This window comes from Myotis nattereri (genome assembly GCF_964212035.1).
Source record: "Myotis nattereri genome assembly, chromosome: 5".
Lineage (NCBI taxonomy): Eukaryota > Metazoa > Chordata > Mammalia > Chiroptera > Vespertilionidae > Myotis > Myotis nattereri.
Window position 1 is genome coordinate 28,515,005 of NC_138080.1, and position 20,054 is coordinate 28,535,058.

The window sequence follows — 20,054 nt, forward strand, 5'->3', positions numbered from 1 at the left end:
CAGGGCCCACAGACCCATCCTGTTCCTACAGGGGTATTAGTGTAGAACAAAAGCCCTGCCTTCATGCAGCTTACACTCTGATGGTAAGAGCTTCTATAAAGAAAAAATAGCCCTGGCAGGCTTGGCTCAGAGGATAGAGGCTCGGCCTGTGGACTAAAGGGTCCGGGTTTGATTCCAGTCAAGGGCACATGTCTAGGTTTCGGGCTTAATCCCTAATAGGGGGTGTGCATGAGGCAGCCGATCAATGATTCTCTCATCATTGATGTTTCTCTCTCTCCTCTCCCTCTTCCTTCCTCTCTGAAATCAATAAAAATATATTTTTAAAGAAAAAAGAAATGCAATGGTAATGGCAGGGGGAGGGGAGGAATTACTTCAGGTAGTCAGGGAAGGCCTTTCTGAGGTGAAATTTGAGCAAAGACCTAAGTGACAAGGAACCTGTCATGTGACACCTGGGGGAAGAGCATTCTAGGCAGAGGGAGCGGCCAGTGTAAAGGCCTCGAGGCAGCACGTTATCAAGAAAAGGTTAAGGGAGGCCTGAGTTTCCTAGGACAGCACAGCCTGGCTGCCAGCATCGCACGTGCCCTACATGCACTGCCTTCTGAGTTAACGGTTGAGGGAAGGACAGAGTTGGGGGGGGAGGAGGGATGTCTAGGATTTGTCTTCAAAATAATTAATACAAAATAGCATGAAGCGTGAAGCTCTTAATTCTAGTCTGGGGGCCATGTGGCTCGCCTAGAGCGTTGTCCCATGCACCAAAAAGTTGCGGGTTTAATTCCCCTCAGCACATACCTAGGTTGTGGGTTTGATCCCCAGTAGGGTGCGTACGGGAAAACCGATTGATGTTTTTCTCTCACATTGGTATTTTGCTGTCTCCCTTCTCCTCTCTCTAGAACATTAGTAGGTATGTCCTTGAGTTGGAAAATAATAAAAATAATTCTGGTTTGAGATGGAGTAAGAAAAAGCTCTATCCTGGGATGAAGGATGCTTCAGAATGAAAGAAAATCTGGACAGGGAAAAGAGGAGAAGAAACAATCTAATAATGTGGAATTTGATGCCATCTGCCTCCACCAGAGGTCTCAAACTCATGCTTCGGGGCCTGGACATCTGGCCCTAAGAGAGGTGAAGGGGCCAATTAAAAAACTCACACTGTGGCTAAAGAGGGTATTCTGGGTTCAGTTCCAGGCAGGCATGGGCAAGTCTAAAACCAGAAATCCAGGTTTTTGTGTGTAAATGTTGCCAATTTTTCAATAAGGATAACTGATTCAAGGTTTTGTTTTTAAAAAAAATTTGGGCTAAACATTTTCATTTGCCTGCAGGCTGACCATTTGACTTTTTAGCAGGTCTGATGCTTGGAAAATACTATGGCTTTGCCATGGGGTTCCCCCCGGGACACTGGTGACACCCCCACCCTTGAGCACCCCCACAGCAGTGGAAAAGTCTCCACAGGCACCCTCTGTCTCCATTCTGGAGTCTGTGCTCTGGGGCTCACACAGTGGTCCCAAACACTGCTGGCTGGAGGTGGTCCCTGTCCCCTTCCTCCTCAGTGTTGTTGGCAAGGAGCAGACTGGGCGCACCAGGGTCACTGGCTGGCAGGGGACCCAGGCGCTCGGCCTCAGCAAGGGCTGCCAGCAGCCCAACCAGGGGTGGTCGCTGGCGGCATATGTCCTGCAGCAGCTCGGCCCGGGGCTGCAGCTGCCTGATGAGCTTGTCCCTCTGGTGCACGGCCGCCTGCAGGCTGTGGACAGTGGCCTCGGAGGTCAGCAGCTGCTCCTGCAGTGCGGCGATCTCGCTGGCAGGGAGATAGAACTCAATAGTAACAGTACTGAAGGACCAGAGAGCAGATGCTCCTCTCCCTTCTGATCTCAGGCTCCCCACCATCAGGATAAAGGCCATATTCCTCACCACTGCCTCACAGCCTCCCCTTAAGAAATGAAAGGACTGAAAGGTTATGCCCTTCCCAAGTTCTTAAGTTGAATCCCTACATCCCAGTGTGATATTTGAAGGTGGGGGCCTTTGGAAGCTAAGGTTAGATGAGGTCATGAGGGTAGGATCCTCGTGATGGGATTAGTGCTCTTATAAGGAGAGACACCAGACAGCTCTCTCCCTCTCCTCTGTGAGACACAACGAGATGACCAAGAAGTCCTCACCAGGAACTGAATTTGCCAGTACTTTGATCTTGGACTTTGCAGCCTCTAGAACAGTGATAAATGTCTATTGTTTAAGCCACCCAGCCTGAATAGACTCATGTCTCCTCCTAGCTCAGTGATGGCGAACCTATGACACGCGTGTCAGAGGTGACACGCGAACTCATTTTTTTGGTTGATTTTTCTTTGTTAAATGGCATTTAAATATATAAAATAAATATCAAAAATATAAGTCTTTGTTTTACTATGGTTGCAAATATCAAAACATTTCTATATGTGACACGGCACCAGAGTTGTTAGGTTTTTCAAAATGCTGACACGCTGAGCTCAAAAGGTTCGCCACCACTGTCCTAGCTCTTCCTGCAGTTACCTCTTTCCCTCCATCTTTTCCTATTTGTTGTTCAGCTTAGTTGGCTCCTCCTCTAGGAAGCATTCCCTCTGGATCCCCTCAGAACCATGTGTGCACCTCTGATCATCCCATGCTGTAACTACCTAGTGATGTGTCTGCCTAAGGGCAGAGCTGTGTAGACGTGCCCTAGTACCCAGCACAGTGTCTGGCACATAGTAGGTGGCTAAGTAAAGATGAATTAATCCATCCAGCTCTGAATTGTTTCTCACCTGGGCCCCAGTATCTCCCCTGTGCATTGTCTCATCCCTTTCAATTCTCAGGTGCTAGAGGGACTCTTCAAAAACTTCTGATAGTCCTAGCTGGTTTGGCTCAGTGGATAGAGCATGGGCCTGCAGACTGAAGGGTCCCGGGTTCAATTCTGGTTAAGGGCACATGCCCGGGTTGTGGGCTTGATCCCCAGTACGGGGCGTGCAGGAGGCAGCCAATCAATGTTTCTATTCCTCCCTCTCCCTCCCTCTCTGAAATCAATAAAAATATATTAAAAAAAAAATCCTTCTGGTAGCTATAGCTGATTTGGCTCAGTGGATAGAGGATTGGCCCTTGGACTAACAGGTCCTGGGTTCGATTCCAGCCAAGGTCAAGGGCACATATCTTGGTTGCAGACTGGAGCCCCATTGGGGCACCTGCGGGAGGAAACCAGTCGATGTGTCTCTCACATTGATGTTCCTCTCTGTCTCTCCCCCTTCCATTCTCTCTAAAAATAAATGGGAAATATCCTCGGGTGAGGATTAGCAAAAAACAAAACACAAATTTCTGATCGATCACATCCTCTTCTGTTCAAGAACCTGCCATGGCTTCCAAAATCTGCTCAAAGAAGTCGGTGGACTCCGCACCATTCAGTACCAGCTGCTTTTACTTTGTGGGAAACTTTTAAGTTACAAACTCCACACACTTGTGTGACATTTCTTTACATGCTGATGGCTAAGTCAAATGTTTTGGTGTTTGTTTTTTCAACCCCTCCGGTAGTACAGCCTCCAGGGAATGAATTCGGTTCCCCTGCCAGCGCTCCCTTCCATCTCGACTCCGCCTCCGCCCACCTCCTAGAAGTTCACCTGGCGGCCCCGGGCCTCACCGGTCCTTGGCGCGGCCCAGTTCGTCCAGGGCAGCGCGCAGCTGCTCGTCGTGGTGGGCCAGGCGCTCGGCCTGGGAGCGCACCGTGCGCTCCGCCGCGTCCAGCCGCGCCTCCAGCTCCGCGGCGCGCCGGTGTACGGCCGCCAGGTGCGCGTTCGCCTCGCGGATCTGTAGGGGCGGCGGCGCGGACATGGCCCCAGCGGCGGTCCAGGCCCGGCCACGCCCCTGGGCCGCCTGGAACCCGTGTCCGCCCCCGGATGGACCACGCCCCAAAGGCCCACGCAGGACCACGGGCGATTGGCCGAAGCCGACTGCCTCCCCAAGCCCCAACACCCTGATTGGTTCCGGAGCCTCGGAGCCCCGCCCCTGGCCCGGGCCTGTTCTCCGGAGGCACACCCCATTCAGGCTCTGGCAACGGCATTGGTTCCTCTGCTCAGGAGGTAACACCAGGATTGGTCCGGATTCCGCGACCAAGCAAGTGTGACCACGTTCCGGGAATCGGTTGCTCTTCTTTCCGATACACTTGATTGGCACGTCCACGCCCCTTAGGCAATTGTACAGCTCCGGATTGGTCAAGCCCCCTACAGGTTCTGTCTCTGGTCCCTGCCACGTCCCCAAGCGTAATGCGTACTTCATCCGGCACAGGTCTTGGACCAGCCGCAAGCTGTGCACAGGCCATGTCCTTCCAGGGGTGGGCAAACTTTTTGACTCGAGGGCCACAATGGGTTCTTAAACTGGACCGGAGGGCCGGAACAAAAGCATGGATGGAGTGTTTGTGTGAACTAATATAAATTCAAAGTAAACATCATTACATAAAAGGGTACGGTCTTTTTTTTTTTTTTTTAGTTTTTATTTCAAACGGGCCGGATGCGGCCCGCGGGCCGTAGTTTGCCCACGGCTGTTAGGATCTCAGTACTAGGGTTGGTCACTTTCCCGCCAAGCCCCGCCCTTGATCCTGGCCACGCCCCAAAATAAGTCCCACGCGGTTCAGATTCCTATTTGGGGACGGGCCTCAGTGCGTGACCGACCACGCCCCTAGGCAGATTCTGACGCAGCAAGTGGCCACGTTTTCGCTATGTCCCGCCCCATAATTACCTCTGGCTCTTGTCAAACTCAGTCCCGTCCCGCCCGCGCCCTAATCTGAGCATGGCCGATATGCCTAGCACCTATTATAGTCCAGCCCCTATGTTAGGTCCCACCTCCGGGAGTCAGACCATTCCTAACCTAGGGCCTTCTGAGCTAGAAATAGCGAGATCTGACCTCACTGATCCTGGTTGGCCTCACCTTTCCCCTCCAGAAATCTGCTGGGGGAGCACAAGCTCTTCCTTTACGCCAGTCCCGAACTCGGCGCGTGCGCGCAGCCCGTGTCCGTGGCCGCGGCACTCAATAAAGTTTCGTGCTTGTTGCGGGCCTGTCCGCCAGGGGTGCTGCGCGCGCCTCCCCGGAAGTCTCGCGATAGCGAGCGGCGGCTGCCCTTGGCCCTGGGTACTGCCGGCTGTGTAGTGCGGCGCTCGGGGTCGCAGCCATGGAGCGTCTTATTCAGCGGTACTGGGACATCCCTGACGGCACCGAGTGTCACCGCAAGGCCTACGCCAGCACTAGTATCACTGGCGCCGTTGGTGAGCACCGACTGGCCGGGCCCGGGGGCGGAGGGTGCACGGAGGTCATAGGGTCACTGGGGGCTGTCCGAGGGTGGCCTGGGGGACTCTGCGTCTCGCGGGGTGGCATATGGTTTTCCTCAGGGTGTCTGGGGATACCCTGTACGAGATAGACTTTGTGGGGTGTCGAACTAATTCCGAGGCGCGGGGAGGCCGTGGGGCCAGTGGGAGCTGTCCAGGGCGTCACATCCGGGCTGGGAATGTCGCGGGGTAGTGCGTCCACCTCGACGGGGTGTCCGGGGCGGTCATGGGGAACGCGTGAGAGAGACGTTTGCGGGGTGGGGTCTAGCAGGATTGGAGGGCACCAGGAGGTTGTGGTACGTGTCACAGGCTGGTTACCGGGATTGTCAGAGTGATCCCTGGGTTCCGGGGTTTGGGGGTTATTGTTGAAGTGACACAGGCTCTTTGGAAGACGTGGGGTGAGGGCCATTATCGAGGTCAGAGGAGCCGGAGGATCAGGAGACTTTCATACGGGGTAGTGTTGAGATTATGGGGGAGGGGGGGTAATGGGTTACTATTGGGATGTCCGAGTGGGGTACAGAAGATTTGAGAAAGTTCTGGACTGGGATGAGGTCTTTTTAGGGTTCAGGACAGTTGTGTGGTCAGGGACGTCTGAAGTTTTATTGGGGCCGCCAGAGGGGTCCTAGGAGTGCGGAGGAGATCATAGGTGAAGTGAGTCAGGGGCCACTAAGAGGAAAGCCTTGGGGGTGTGAGGGGACCCACAGCACTGGCGTTCCCCTGCAGGCGAGACCCCCGAGTCTCACCCCTTTTATTCTAGTCTCCCTGAGAAGTAGATGTGGTTTTGGCCACCCTTGTACCTCCAGCTCCTGAAACTGCACGGCAGAAGTTGAGAACACTGGGAGGCATTTGCATTAGGATAAACCTAATAATCCCCATGATTATCTGCATATTTAGTGAAACCATTATCTCCATTTCTCAGAGGTGGAAACTGAAGGTTGAAGAGGTGTATTAACTGCCCCAGGGTCTTTTGAAGCCAGGCTGCATATCCAGGTCTGCTGATCTTCTGGGGGTGCCTGGGGCAAGGAGTGTGTGCGCTGGGTCCTTACGGAGGGTGGGTCCCAGGGGTGGGTTATATGGAGTCTACTTGAATGGCAAGTTATTGGGACAGTTTAGGGCATGTGGTGGGATCTCTGTGGGAGCCCTGGAGGGCTGCACAGTGGGATTGGCTCACTGCATTCCTACGGGGAGATGCTGACACTGGTGAATGCCTAGAAGGTCCTGATTGTGTCAGGAAATTAAAGCCCAGGAGGGTGGGACTTTCAGGGAGAAGTGATGCTTTAGGGCAGTGATTTCAACCTTTTTCATCTCATGGCACACATAAACTAATTACTAAAATTCTGCAGCATAACAGAAAATATATTTTTTTGCCTATCTGACAAAAAAAAAATAGGTGCAATTTTGATTCATTGACACCAGATGGCTATTGCTGTGTTGGCTGTTGTCATTTTATTTCTTTGACAATCTAAGGGAAAAGAGCTCAGTGCCCTGATTAAGTTGTCAGGTATTGCATATTTTAGAAAATCTTTCAGCACACGAGTGTGCCACGGCGCACCGGTTGAAAATCGCTGCTTTAGGGGATTTTGATACCGAGAAAGACATTAATGCTGGTGTGTGTGAGTGGGAGTGTACGTGTGTGCTCTCACTGGCCAATACCATTCAACTTGACTTCTGGATCCTCCCTCACCTACCCGCTCCCTCATTCCCTACCTCCCCTCAGCCCTCACAAGCGGACTGGTTTCATGTTTCGCTTCCCTGGGCTGGTGAGCCCCTGGAGGGAGCCCTATGGTCAGCAGAGCCCAGCACCTTGTAGCACGCCATAACTTTTTGAAGGAAAGAAGGAAGACAGTAACTGTGAATGAATGAATGAATGAATGAATGAATGAATGAATCAGGGCACATAGTGACTATGTGAGTGAATGAATTTTTGAATGATGGTTGTGGGTAGTAACTATTTGTGAGTGAATAAATGAACCAGGGTCCTGAGTAATTGAATGAATGGATGGATGTGGGTGCGTAGTAACTGAGTGAATGAATGATTGATGGCACACAGTGACTGTAAATTAATGAATGAACAAATGTGCACTGTGTCTGGAGGCCACTGGGAGACTGAGAAGAAGCCCAGAGCAGGCTGAAGGATTGGAAAGGTGTGAGTCAGAGATCCTTGTGTGCTGGGGTCGCAGCATCTGAGGAGTTGAGCAAGCTCCTGGAGAGGTGGGCTGTGTCAGGCCACCATGCTGGATGATTGCTTCGGGACAGTTGGGGTGGAGCAGTCTTAACCCTGGGACCATCAGGGGGCTCTCAGGTCACTTGCTCCCAGTTCAAGGACTTCTAAGGGCATGCAGGATGGTAGGGGCACACTGTGTGTCCATCATGGCCAGGACCACAGGCATATGGGATGGGGTTCATAAGGTGCCCCCCAGGGCTCACTGCATGACTGGGTTTGGGGACATCACTGAATCTTGTAAGGGGTTCCCCTTCAGGGCAGCCTAAGATTCTTGTTCCCCGCCCAGCTCCTGAGACCAAGACTCACGGGTCCCAGACAGGACTGGGAGGCCCCACCAAATAAGCCTTTAAAAGGGACCACAGCAGCTCCAGTGAGCTGCAGCCCAGCCCAGGCTAGGGTGGGGTACTGCTCAGCCTAGAGGTCCCAGGGGTGGGTCCTGAGAAGCAGGTGAAGCCTACTGACCGTGGCCCCAGGGTCAGAATCATTCCACTTGCAGTCTCCTCTGCTTAATGACCTCAGGCAAGTCACTCTGCCTCTCTGCCGCCCCTCCCCTCCCATGAAGCAGCAGATAGAAGGGTATTGAGCCCCTGGGGTCCCGAGGAGGGTAGGTGCAGCCGAGGCTGTGCTTGCCACCCAGCAGGTGACAGTTCTCTTTTGTCTGGAATGAAATGGGCTTGCCTCAAGACATACCTGAACTAGGCAACACTGGGGGTCTGTAGGGAGAGGAGGGGTGTGTTGTTGCCCTGAGCAGGGTCAGCTGGAGGATAGGGAACCCGTGATGGGCTGTTCTGGTGACAAGCAGCCAGCCAGGTGGGCCCTCGTCTGCCCCAGCCATACCCCAAACCCACATACCAGCCCAGATCAGTGGTCACTCAGGATGCTTCACCTTGGTCCTTGCCACCCGCCTGGCACTCAGCAGCAGACCCAGCCCCCACTCGGGTCCCTCATGCATCAAAGGCCAAGGTCAGGGGCAGGGTGGTCAGGCCGACAGCAGAGATGGAAAGGCAGAGATGGAAAAGCTGATGGCAGTGGCGAGGCCAAGTGGATATGGGCATCCACCCAACCAGCCAAGTGTGAGGGGCAGGCCCAGGCCGGAGCTGCCAGTGGGGAGGGGGGCCTGGGTGGCAAAAAGGAGGCATTGGCAGCCTCAGGAGCCAAGCCTCTGCCAAGGAGGATTAGGCCATGGAGCCCCAGGTCCCGCAGGAGAATAGAGCCCTTGATGGGAGAGGAACCCAGGTGCCAGGGGCTCTGGGAGTGCTGCTGTGACGGCTATGCCTGCACTCAAGGCTAGGGAGTAGCCTGGCTGTTGAGGTCCTGTCCTCTGTGTACTGGGCTGGTGCCCTGTGGTGGGCCCATGAGGGTGACACGCACCCGGTTAGGCCTTCTGCAGGCCTGATTAGGCCTTAGTGGGGAGGCCTGGGGGCTGAAGGCGGGGTGAGAGCCCAGGCTTTGCAGCAGCAGACCTGGATTCCCATCCCAGCTGAGATACCTTGGGGGGCACAGCGGGGACCACGGGAGAGAAGATTTATCAGGTGACAGAGGCGCCTGCTCCCCAGCCAGGGCCACTCCTCAGTGCAGAGGCCCAAGTCTGAGCCACCTTACCCCTCTCATCCTGCAGGCCTGGTCACTTCCGCCTACAGTGTCGCACTCAAGCCCCCTGACTCCTTCCTGGAGGGAGTGGCCAGGACAGGACGGTACACGTTTACTGCAGGTGAGCGAACGGTGTGGGGGGGCGGAAGGGGCATTTTACTTCTCAGTGTACCCTCTGGCCTGGCAGTCCTGCCCCTCCGGGCCCATGACTCAGTGCCCGCCCCTTCCTATCTGCCCCATAGCTGCCATTGGTGCCGTATTTGGCATTGCCTCCTGCGTCAGTGCCCAGGTCCGACAGAAGCCCGACGACCCCCTGAACTACTTCATTGGCGGCTGCGCTGGAGGCCTGACCCTGGGAGCACGCAGTGAGTGAGCTCCCCAACCCTGCCCTCCACTGAGCCTCCTCCCTCTGTGTTCCATCCCTGACCGGGGACCAGGCAGGGCTGGCTGTGTAGAGGAGGGGGCAGTCGCCATGAAAGCTCCCAGTGCTCTAGTCACCCGCCAGTGTAATAATAGTAACACCTGCTGCTGCTGAAGCACCTACTGTATCCCACCTCACCAAGTGCTTCCCTCCTCCCTTTCTGCCCCTTGCTCATTCTGCTGCAGCCATACAGCCTCCTCCGTGTTCCTCCAACACGCCAGGCACCGTCCTGCCCCAGGGCCTTTGCACAGGCTATTCTCTCCTTGAATGTCCTTCCTCCAGATGTCAGCATAGCTCTCTCTCTCACCAACTTCTCTGTGTATGATCTCAGACTCCTACTACCCTCACTCCATATTTCACTCCTTGGTTGCGCTTTGTCAGAGAATTTGAGGTCACTGCCTGTTTCCGCCACCAGCCTATCAGCACAAAGAAGGTGGTGCTGGTTCTTGTACTACATCCCCACTTTACAGATGTAAGGACTAAGGCTCAGGGAGGGGGCTGAGGTGGCCTGAGGTCACCTGGGATCCAGCAGAGCATGCCTCGCTGCTAGAAGGGGTCTAGCCCAGGCCAGCCTGGCATGGTGGAGCCCCCTGAACGGAGCACGGTCCACGCACAGCCTGACTCCAAATTCCTGGGCATTGGAGCAGAGAGCCCCAGATGGCCTGCCCCAGAGCCTGTCCCCATCTGACAGGTGGGTGACAGGCCACTGAGAGCCTGCAGGGCAGGGCCCCTGGCAGCAACAAGAGGAGACTTGAGAGCCTCACCGGCCGCCACCTGTCAGGCACAGTGATTTAGGCAGCCCCACAGCACTGGCCGCCTCGGCCCCCACAGCCCCAGAGGCCACACGAAGATCAACTGCCCTGGCCCAGCAGGCTGGGAGTGTCAGTGGAAGGTGCCAGCCAGCAGAGAGGGAGGGCACTACAGAGGGGGAAGCCCACACTATCCTGCCTTTGCCTTTATTTTTTATTTTAAAAAATATATTTTATTGATTTTTTACAGAGAGGAAGGGAGAGAGATAGAGAGTTAGAAACATCGATGAGAGAGAAACATCAATCAGCTGCCTCCTGCACATCTCCTACTGGGGATGTGCCTGCAACCCAGGTACATGCCCTTGGCCGGAATTGAACCTGGGACCTTTCAGTCCACAGGCCGACGCTCTATCCACTGAGCCAAACCGGTTTCGGCTGCCTTTATTTTTAAAAAAAAAAAATATATATATATATATATTTTTTTTTTTTTTTTACAGAGAGGAAGGGAGAGGGATAGAGAATTAGAAACATCGATGAGAGAAACATCGATCAGCTGCCTCCTTCACACTCCCAACTGGGGATGTGCCCACAACCAAGGTACATGCCCTTGACCAGAATCGAACCTGAGACCCTTCCGTCCGCAGGCCGACACTCTATCCACTAAGCCAAACCAGTTAGGGCATTTTTTAAAAATATATTTGTATTAATTTCAGAAGGAAGGGAGAGAGAGAAACACATCACTGATAAGAGAGAATCATTGGTGGGCTGCCTCCTGCACACCCCCTACTGGGGATGGAGCCCACAACCCAGACATGTGCCCTGACCAGGAATCAAACTATGACTTCCTGGTTCATAGGTTGACTCTCAAGCACTGAGCCACCTGGGCTGAGCCTGCCTTTGCTTTGAGACCTTGGGTGAGGTCTGGGTTTGGCATGCGCCCCCAAGCCTGTGAAGGGGTGTGAGCCCCACACAGAGCAAGCAGAACCCCATCCTTGGCGGCAGCTTTCAGGCCATCGGTTGCAATCTGCTCCTTGGTTCACAAACCACAGGGTAGACAGGGAGCCTGGTACCGGTACTCAAGATGTCCCCAGTGCGACATCTGCCCAGCAACCCCTACCCTTCCCCCTCTCCTATCTTGACAGCTTATATTCCTGCCTCTCTCTCTGCCTGAGTTTTCACACACACCTTCAAAGTCAGAGGGTTAAGTGACTAATCCCTCGAGGGAGGAGTGCCTGCCAGGGTGGGCATGGGCAAGCCCCACAGTCCCTGACACCACCCTCTCCCCCTCGCAGCTCACAGCTATGGGATCGGCGCTGCATCCTGCGTGTACATGGGCATAGCGGCCGCCCTGGTCAAGATGGGCCAGCTGGAGGGCTGGGAGGTGTTCGCAGAGCCCAAGGTGTGAGTCCCACCACCTCCCTCAACCTTGAGCAGGTGGAAATGCCCCTAAAATTAAATTTGATGTATATTTGTGTGTGTGTGTCTTCCTTTTCTCCTCCCCCGCTCTCCGGGGTGAGAGTGACAGGCCAGCGCCAGCTAGGGAGGCTTGGGGTGGATTTGGGAGGAAGCAGGATGGGACCAGGAGATGAGGCACCTGGATTTGTTCCCCACTGAGCCAGAGGCACCAACTGGCCTTGAAGCAGGGAGCGGGTGTCGGGGGGCAGGAACCTGTGAGTGGGAGCTGGGATAACCGCCCACAGCCCTTCCTGCTGCTCCCCTGCAGGTCACAGACCATCCTCTGTCTGGGCCTCCCCCCAAAGCCAACAGCATGCGGAAAACACGCCCACGGCCCACGCACAGCCTGACTCCAAATTCCTGGGCATTGGAGCAGAGAGCCCCAGATGGCCTGCCCCAGAGCCTTGTCCCCATCTGACAGGTGGGTGACAGGCCACTGAGAGCCTGCAGGGCAGGGGCCCCTGGCAGCAACAAGAGGAGACTTGAGAGCCTTACCGGCCGCCACCTGTCAGGCACAGTGATTTAGGCAGCCCCACAACACTGGCCGCCTCGGCCCCCAGACTTTGCAGAACTGGCTCGGTGCTTCCTGGCAGCTGGAGAGGAAGGCCTGGCTTGCTCCAGCACGCTGAGATGGGTCATAAATTAGGGCCCTCCAGTCCCCCCTGGCAGGGTTGTGCCCTGGCGGGGTCTGGGCTCTGCAAGTTGCCTTGGGGGCAGCAGGAGCAGGCCAGGCTGGTTGCAGCCCTCATGCACCCTCCTCACTGGGGCCCTCCCTATATCCCTTCTTTCTCTCACGTCCACCCCCGGGGCCTAGACATGGTTGAAAGCCAAACTTGGAGCCTTGCTTTCCTCTTCTGTCCAGCCCAGGTAATAACTCAGCCGGGTGTTGATCGGCTAAAATTAAACCTCTGCAGAGCACAGCGCGGGCACTGCTGCTGTCAGCCACTGGCCTGTCACTGCTCATTTTTTATTGCCCCAGTATAGCCACTCCACGTCTCTTCTGGCCCTGCCCCCTCAGCCTCCCCACCCCCCAAGATGAGGGACCCCTGCCAGGAACGCCCTCCCTGGAGTCGGCACCAGCATCCTGAGCCTGGGCTTGGGTTCCCTGAGAAGTGGAGACACCCCACCCCACCATGGGCTAAGAGGGGCGGGGCCCAGATGCCTGGTTGAGCCCTGAGGGTGCTGGGCTTCCAGACCTGCCTTCTATTCCAACACTTGGTTCTTTCCTGGCTCCACGCTCAGTTTTCCCATCTGGCAAGTGAGGTGTAACCGGGGCCCTCAAGATATTCAGTGAGAAGGGAAATGACTGTACCCCGGGGGTAAGCTCCCTTCCCACACCCTCTGGGGGACAGGCCCCTCTGCTCCTGCACCAGCCCGGTCTGTTCCTTCAGTGGCCGGCAGGGGGCAGAGCTCACCATGCTCAGCTGGATGGCTGGCCACTCCAAAGTCTCTGGGCCTGTGGTGTCCACATTCTGTCCCTGCCTCCCTGTCCACTTCCTCTTCCCATTCATCCTGCCCAAGTAAGCAGGGGTGACAAGTCTAAGAATAGGTACCACAGACCCAGACCCGTTGCATGGAGGACCCTGAGGGCTGGAGCAGGGAGATGCCTATTCAAGGACCTGTACCACATCCGCCTGCACCTCCCTCCTGCACACCCTTCCTCAGCCTCCCCCACTACTTCTCCGTGAAGCCCAAACCCCGTGCCTGTTCACAGCCTTGGTTTCCCCTCTAGACATCTCAGGCCAGGGACTGTGCTCACCACCCACCCAGCCCTCTGGTGGGCCGGCCGCCAGTGTTGAAGCAGACCTGCCAGGCCCCCCAGAATAGGCCAGGAGGGAGCAGCTGCTTGCTGGCTCCAGGGAGCCCCCAAACCCAGGCCCCCTTGCTCATAAACATTTACTAGGCTGTGAGGGGTTGACATCATCCCCGCCCCACACACAGGCCCCAGGCCCCCCACCCCTCTGCCTGGAACCCCACCTCCTGCCCTAGCAGCCCCTGCCTGGGGCAGTGGAGGACCTTTTCCCGAGCTCCCCCACCCCCAGGTGAGGACGAAGAGGTCTTTCCAGCTGTGCGTGAGGGGAAGGGCACGGGGCAGAGGGCATGGCAAGACCCTGGGGAGAGCACAGCAGGGAGCCCTAGGGCCTTCCCTGCCCTCCCCGCAGGCAGTCCCTGAGGGCCATGGCCCTGACACACTTCCCAGTGGGCCAAGCCTACAAGGACTGCTCAGCCAGGGCCTCTGAGCCCTCAACCCAAGAAAACGTGTGCGATCCAAGTAAGACTAAAAGAGAAACCCTGGAGCCTTTCCCACCTGCCAGCTATTCATATTAGTCCTGCTTTACAGACAGGAAACGGGGGCCCAGAGGTGACAGAGGGCTGAGCTCACAGCGGCACGCGGAGTTGTTCTGTTATTATTAGCTACTGTTGGGACAACACATAAAATGTCTCTTGTCTCACAAAGACCTTCCAAGTGGGAGTGGTCATCGTGACTGGAACAAAAGCAGCCCAATGGGACCAGGGGATCTCAAAGGCAAAAGTATGCCCCACAAATATCTTTACAAAGTTCTGTTGGATGTAGGCTGGGCCGCCTGTTGGTCCAGTGGGGACACACGAGGCTATCAAGATGGCCCCTTGGGGCTGGGGTTTGCCCCTGCTTCCCTGGGCCCAGGCCCCACCATCACTCACCTGCCCCCAGGTCTGGCTCCAACCCTTACCCCCTCCAAGCCCCCCAGTCCATTCTCCCCTCAGCAGTCACCAGAGAGAGTGCCTGTGAGCACCCCAGTCAGGTCCTGCCCCTCCTCTGCCCACAGCCCTCCAGGGCTCTCACCTTCCTGGGGTACAAGCCTAAGTTCTCCTCACAGCCCACAAGGCCCTGCACAACCTGCCCCTGTCCCTTTCCTGCCCTCACCTCCCTCTCTCCCCCCTCACTCACTCTGCTCCAGCCACACAGGCCTCACTGTTCCTCCAACAGCCCAGACACAGTTCTGCCCCAGGACCTTTGCATTTGCCATGCCCTCTGTCTGGACTGCTATCCCCCCAGAAGTCCCCACAGCTCTTCCCCTCACCTCCTTCAGTTCTCAGCTTGAATGTCACCCCATTGAGGCCTTCCTGACACCCCATCACGTGCCCTCCCACCTGGCCAGCCGGGCATCACATCCCCTGTGCCCTCTTCCACTTTTGCCCATAGACTTACCAGCTTCTAAATCCCATGTCACCATCACGGGTATTGTTTAGTGGGAGGTGGGTCTCCTTGAGGTCTGGGACATATCCTGGCTGCCACCCATGGTCAGCAGCCAGCCAAGAAACACAACAGGCTCCATAAACGTGGCCCAGCCCTGTTTCCTGGGTGCCAGCTCTGGGCATGGTTCCCTCACTCCATCCCATTAGATGATGGCTGCATGGAGGGGGCAGAGAGAAACCATCCATACTTGAGACTCCAAAACAAGAGTTGGAATTCACCTACACGTGCTTACTGAGCACCTATCTGTGCCAGGCATTGTCTCAAGCCTGGGGTCGGATCAGCCAACAAGGTCCCTGCCTTCCCACCTTCCCAGAGCTCAAAGTCTAGTCTGGAGGGAGAAATAGTAAAACAGGCAGTAAAAAAAAAAAAAAAGAAAGAAAAGAAAGCAAACATGGAAATGGGCATGAACTGTGCTCGAGAGAGAGAAAACCAAGGTGGCATGAAAGGCACAGGTGAGCCCTGGCGTGGCTCGGTGGTTAAGAGCATTGTCCCAAAACACCAAGGTTGCAGGTTCGATCCCCTGCCAGTCAGGGCACATGCAAGAATCAACCAATGAATGTATAAGTGGAATAACACGTTGATGTTTCTCTCTCTCTCTGAAATCAATCAAATATATATAAAGACACAAGTGAGGAGGTGAGGTTGTTCTTAGCTGGGGCGGGGTGGCCAGGGAGGGACCAGAAGAAGCCAGTCTCAGGTTACTTTGGAGGAAGGGTGTTCCAGGCAGCGGGAACAGAGTGCAAAGGCCTTGGGGCTGGAACAGTGGGCTAAACACTGCCCCCAGCCCCCCGCCATCCCCCACAGCTAGCAGGCCATGCGGTGGTGGGTGGTAGGTGGCGGGTGGGATGGACTGTAGGTGAGAGGACAGGCCGTCAGGCCTCTTGCCCAGGTGGACACAGCAAGCCAGAGCAGGATTTACTGCCTTGGGGAATGCTGACCGCCAGATACCACAAAATCTGTCCTTTTGTTGTAGTGGGCCCTTCTGGGCAAAAACATTTCCCTTGTCCTGGCAAAGACGCCCGGGAGCAGCGCCAAGAGGGCTGCTGGCGGAGGGGCCAGAGCTGAATGCCTCGGGGGCACCATCCCCCTAGGATGCAGGGTCCCCATCCTGGAGGGGAGGGCGGAGGTTTAGGTCTCCTGGCTGGATCTGGTGGGGGGTCCAGCCCACCCTCCCACCTGACGCCCAGAGCCAAAGCCGGGTTTGTCATCACTTCAGGGTCCAGAAGTGGGAGCAGAGCTTGGCCAATCCCTACCCAGTCTGGACTGACATCCAGGGCTCAGAACCCAGTGGAGCCCCCAGTTCCCTAGATGCAGATCATGTCGGGCATCCCCTGCCAGAGAAGACTTTGCCTGTGGGGAAACTGAGGCACGAAGTAGTTTCTCCCTACCCCCACCCCCCTCAGGCAACCCTCCAGTCAACCTCCCTCCCTTCCTCGGGTCCTCCTTGGATTTGGGCGGCAAGCAAAGCCTGGCTCAGCCCCCAGCCCCATATTGGTGCTTACAGTTTCCTCCTCAGAGCCAGCCAAGCCTCCCACTGGCTTCCTGGAACGCTGGGTGGTCGGCCTGGTCTTCAGGGGCTCTCTCAGGCCTGGCCCCAGCGCAGCCCATGTCTCACCTCCCAGGCCCTGCTGGGCTCTGAGCATTGGATGAACCCGAGGAAGAAAGGTGTGAGCCAGGCGAGGACAGGGCTCAGGGCCCATGGGAGGGCTTTCGGCCCAAACGGAGGGGCTGCCGGCAGACCCACGGCCTGGCCCGAAATCCCCCTCCTTTCACACCATCCAGATGCTTTAATTTTCCCCATTGTTTTGTTCACAGTCGTCTTTCTAAAATACACGGTACAGTTGATTTTCCAATAAAACAGACTGGGCCACGGAACTTAAAATATACCAAACTATTCAGAAAAAAATCTCTGCCACCCTCCCTCCCCCGCCTCCTCCCCCACCTGTGTCTCTCCCCAGAGGCCGTGGCCAGGTTTCTTATTTTCCCTCCAGCCATGTTCCATGCGAAACAAACCTGTCTGTGTATTTTCTTTCCTCTGCAGAAACACATCACAGTCCCCGCCGGTTCGCAGATCTTAGTCCACTTCCCTCATAACAAACATCTCAGACCCCTTCCTGTGAAGAACTTTCTCTTGCTTCTTAACGGCTGCCTAATACTCCATCCTGCAGCTGGACTGTTGACCCATTAAAGCACGTTCCTTATTCCCAGGGTTTTGCTACTATAAATAGTGCAGCCAGTGTCATTTTGTATATAAGTGAATATACTTACAACCTTTCTGAAAGAAATTATAATTAATAAACTGTTTTAGAGCCGTTTTAGATTTATAAAAAATTGAGCAGAATGTATAGAGTTCCCATATATGACCTTGCCCCCCAAAGGCACACACACACACAGTTTCCCCGATTGCCCCAATACGATCTTGCATTTGTGGCTACGTTTGTTATAATTGACGAGCAAACACTGACGCAGCAAACACACCATCACCCAGAGTCCATAGCTGACATCAGGGCTCGCTCTTGGTGGTGTACACTCTGTGGGTTTGCACAAGTGTATAGTGATGTGACCACCATGACAGTGTCACACAGAGTAGCTTTTCTGCCCTAAAATTCCTCTGTGATCCGCCTGTGCACCCGCCCTCCCTCTGGCAAGCGCTGATCCCTTTGCTGTCTCCATAGCTTCACCTTTTCCAGAATGTCATCGGGTTGGAATCACGTAATCTGTAGCTTTTCCGTACTGGCTGCCTCACTCAGCTACATGCATCTAAGTTTCCTGCATGTCTTTTGGCGGCTCTCGGCTCATGTCTTTGTGGACCGAGTAACATCCCTTTGTCTGCAGGTCCCACCGTCTGTCCATCCACCACCTACCGAAGGACATGGGGTTGCCTCCACGCTTGACAATTGCGAGTAAAGCTGCCGTGAATATTTATGTGCAGGTTTTTCTTTGGACATAAGTTTACAACTCCTTTGGGTAAATACTGAGGAGCATAGTTGCGGGATCACATGGAAAGGGTGTGTTTAGGTTTGGGGGTTGTTATTTTTTTTTATGTTTCTATTTTAGAGAAAAAGGAAGGGATAGGCAAAGGGATAGAAACATCAATGATGAGACAGAATCATTGATCAGCTGCCTCCTGCACACCCCCAACCGGTGATCAAGCCCACAACCCAGACATGTGCCCTGACCAGGATTGGAACCGGGGACCTCCTGGTGCATGGGTCAACACTCAACCACTGAGCCACACCTGCCGGGTGAGTGTGTTTAGTTTTGTAAGAAATCATCAAACTGTCTTCCAGAACGGCTGCCCCATTTGCATTCCCTCCAGCCATGAGTGAGAGTTCCTGTTGCGCCACATCCTCGCCAGCATTTGGTGTTCTCACTTCGGGTTTTGGTCATTCCACTGGGTGTAAAATGATAGCTCATTGTAGTTTTAATTTGCCTAAGTATTTAAATATTTGTTGAGATTTAAATATATGTTGAGCAACCCTCCCCCAACAAAGCATGGTTTCAACAAAGTATAGTTACTACATGACTTCTTTGCAACTCAGGATACGAGGGAGGTGTTAGTACCCCATTTTACAGATGGGGAAACAAAGGCGCAGAGAGGGATACTTACTTGCACACAGCAAATGGGGGTAGAAGCAGGGCCCTGTGGCTGACTCCAGTGTCCTTTGTTTGGTTTTGTTTTTAATTTATCTTTATTGTTGAAAGTATCACAGATGCCCCCTTTGTTTTTCCCCCCATTGATCCCCTCCACCCACACCTGCCCTCCCAGGCCTTCACCATGGGCCGTGCATATATGCATATAAGTTTCCCAGTTATACTCCCTCCGTCCAGTGCACTTTGGTCTGCAGTGCCACAGGCCCATACTGGGTGCTGGGGACACAGTGATCAAGACAGACCCACCCACCATCCCAAGACGCTGAGCCCAGCGGAGGAGATAGACACATGACCAGGCAGTTACCACTCTGACTGACCAGGGCTGCAGTGGGGTTGCACGAGCAGAGGGGGACAGAGGAGGCAGAATGGGAGTTCAGGGAGGTTTCCTGGAGAAGGGGGTACTGAAGCATGCATAGGAGCTTTCCAGGAGAAGGGGAAAGAGCAACCCAGGCTGGAGGAACAGCAGAAAGGATGGCTCAGAGGTAAGAGAGAAAGGGGCGAGGCCGAGTCCCCGCTCTGCCACTGGTGGCCAGTCAGCCCCTTCTCGGGGCCTCGGTTTCTACTCAGCCTCTCTGGGGTTTCCATAAGCTCCTGCGGTAACAGGCTCCGGTGGAAGCTGGCATCTGCAGAGCCAGGGGGAGGGGGCGACCCAGGAGGGGTGGAGGCCCTGGCCCCTGCGTCTGGGGCTCTGGGGTTGAGGAGGACCCAGCACAGGTGGCCAGTGGGGACAGTGAAGGCAGCCAGAGATGCAGTCCCTGCTGCCTGTGTTCCTGCCGCTGCCCCAAATTGGACACTTCCTGCCCTGGTGGGCTGGGACCCCCCTCCCCACCCCCACTCACTGCCTCACCCCCATTAGTGAGGCCGCCTGCTGCGGGAGCTTCAGTCCCAGGTGTTCCTGCCCACACTCTGGCCCAGTAACCACCATTAAAAATGAATAATGAGCAAGAGCAGGCAAGGCTGGGGGGATTGGCGGGGCAGAGAGAGGCCCGAGGCCCCTCCCCATCCTGCTTCCCGCCCCGCACTCCACTCCAGCCCCTGGGAAGATCATCACAAGTCACCTTGCTGGCAGGCCTGCTGGCCCTCCTCCCCTCCCCCAGCTAAGATTGTTTGGACAAGGCAGCTAAGGTTGTCAGAATAAGCAAATAAAAATACAGGCGGCCAGTTATGTTTGAACTTCAGGCATAAAATGAACCACTTTTTAGTCTATGTCCCATCCAATACGTGGGACATAAACAATGGCGTGATTCACTGTTTATCTGAATTCAGATTCAGCGGGATTCTCTCTGGCGCCCTTTTCTAATCCCGCCCGGAGGGACAGTGGGCCTCCTGCTCTCCCTGCGTTATGGATGAAAGCCCGGATGTGATTGATATTAGCCCATCGGAGGGACCCTGTCCCCACGGCACGCTGGGGCCCCCCTGC

The 20,054-nt window shown here is 55.1% G+C and overlaps 2 protein-coding genes across 2 annotated transcripts; one reads left to right on the forward strand and one right to left on the reverse strand.

The window, feature by feature from the left end:
* Positions 1–1,385: 1,385 nt before the first annotated feature.
* Positions 1,386–4,430, reverse strand: VMAC (vimentin type intermediate filament associated coiled-coil protein). Its single transcript, XM_081092503.1, has one exon. The coding sequence runs from the start codon at positions 1,891–1,893 to the stop codon at positions 1,486–1,488; it is 408 nt and encodes a 135-aa protein (XP_080948629.1). The 5' UTR covers positions 1,894–4,430; the 3' UTR covers positions 1,386–1,485.
* Positions 4,431–5,078: 648 nt separating this feature from the next.
* NDUFA11 (NADH:ubiquinone oxidoreductase subunit A11) lies at positions 5,079–11,755 on the forward strand. The gene is made up of 4 exons (XM_081092504.1): positions 5,079–5,243; positions 9,146–9,238; positions 9,360–9,482; positions 11,580–11,755. The coding sequence occupies exons 1-4, from the start codon at positions 5,150–5,152 to the stop codon at positions 11,690–11,692; spliced, it is 423 nt and encodes a 140-aa protein (XP_080948630.1). The 5' UTR covers positions 5,079–5,149; the 3' UTR covers positions 11,693–11,755.
* The last annotated feature ends 8,299 nt before the right edge of the window (positions 11,756–20,054 follow it).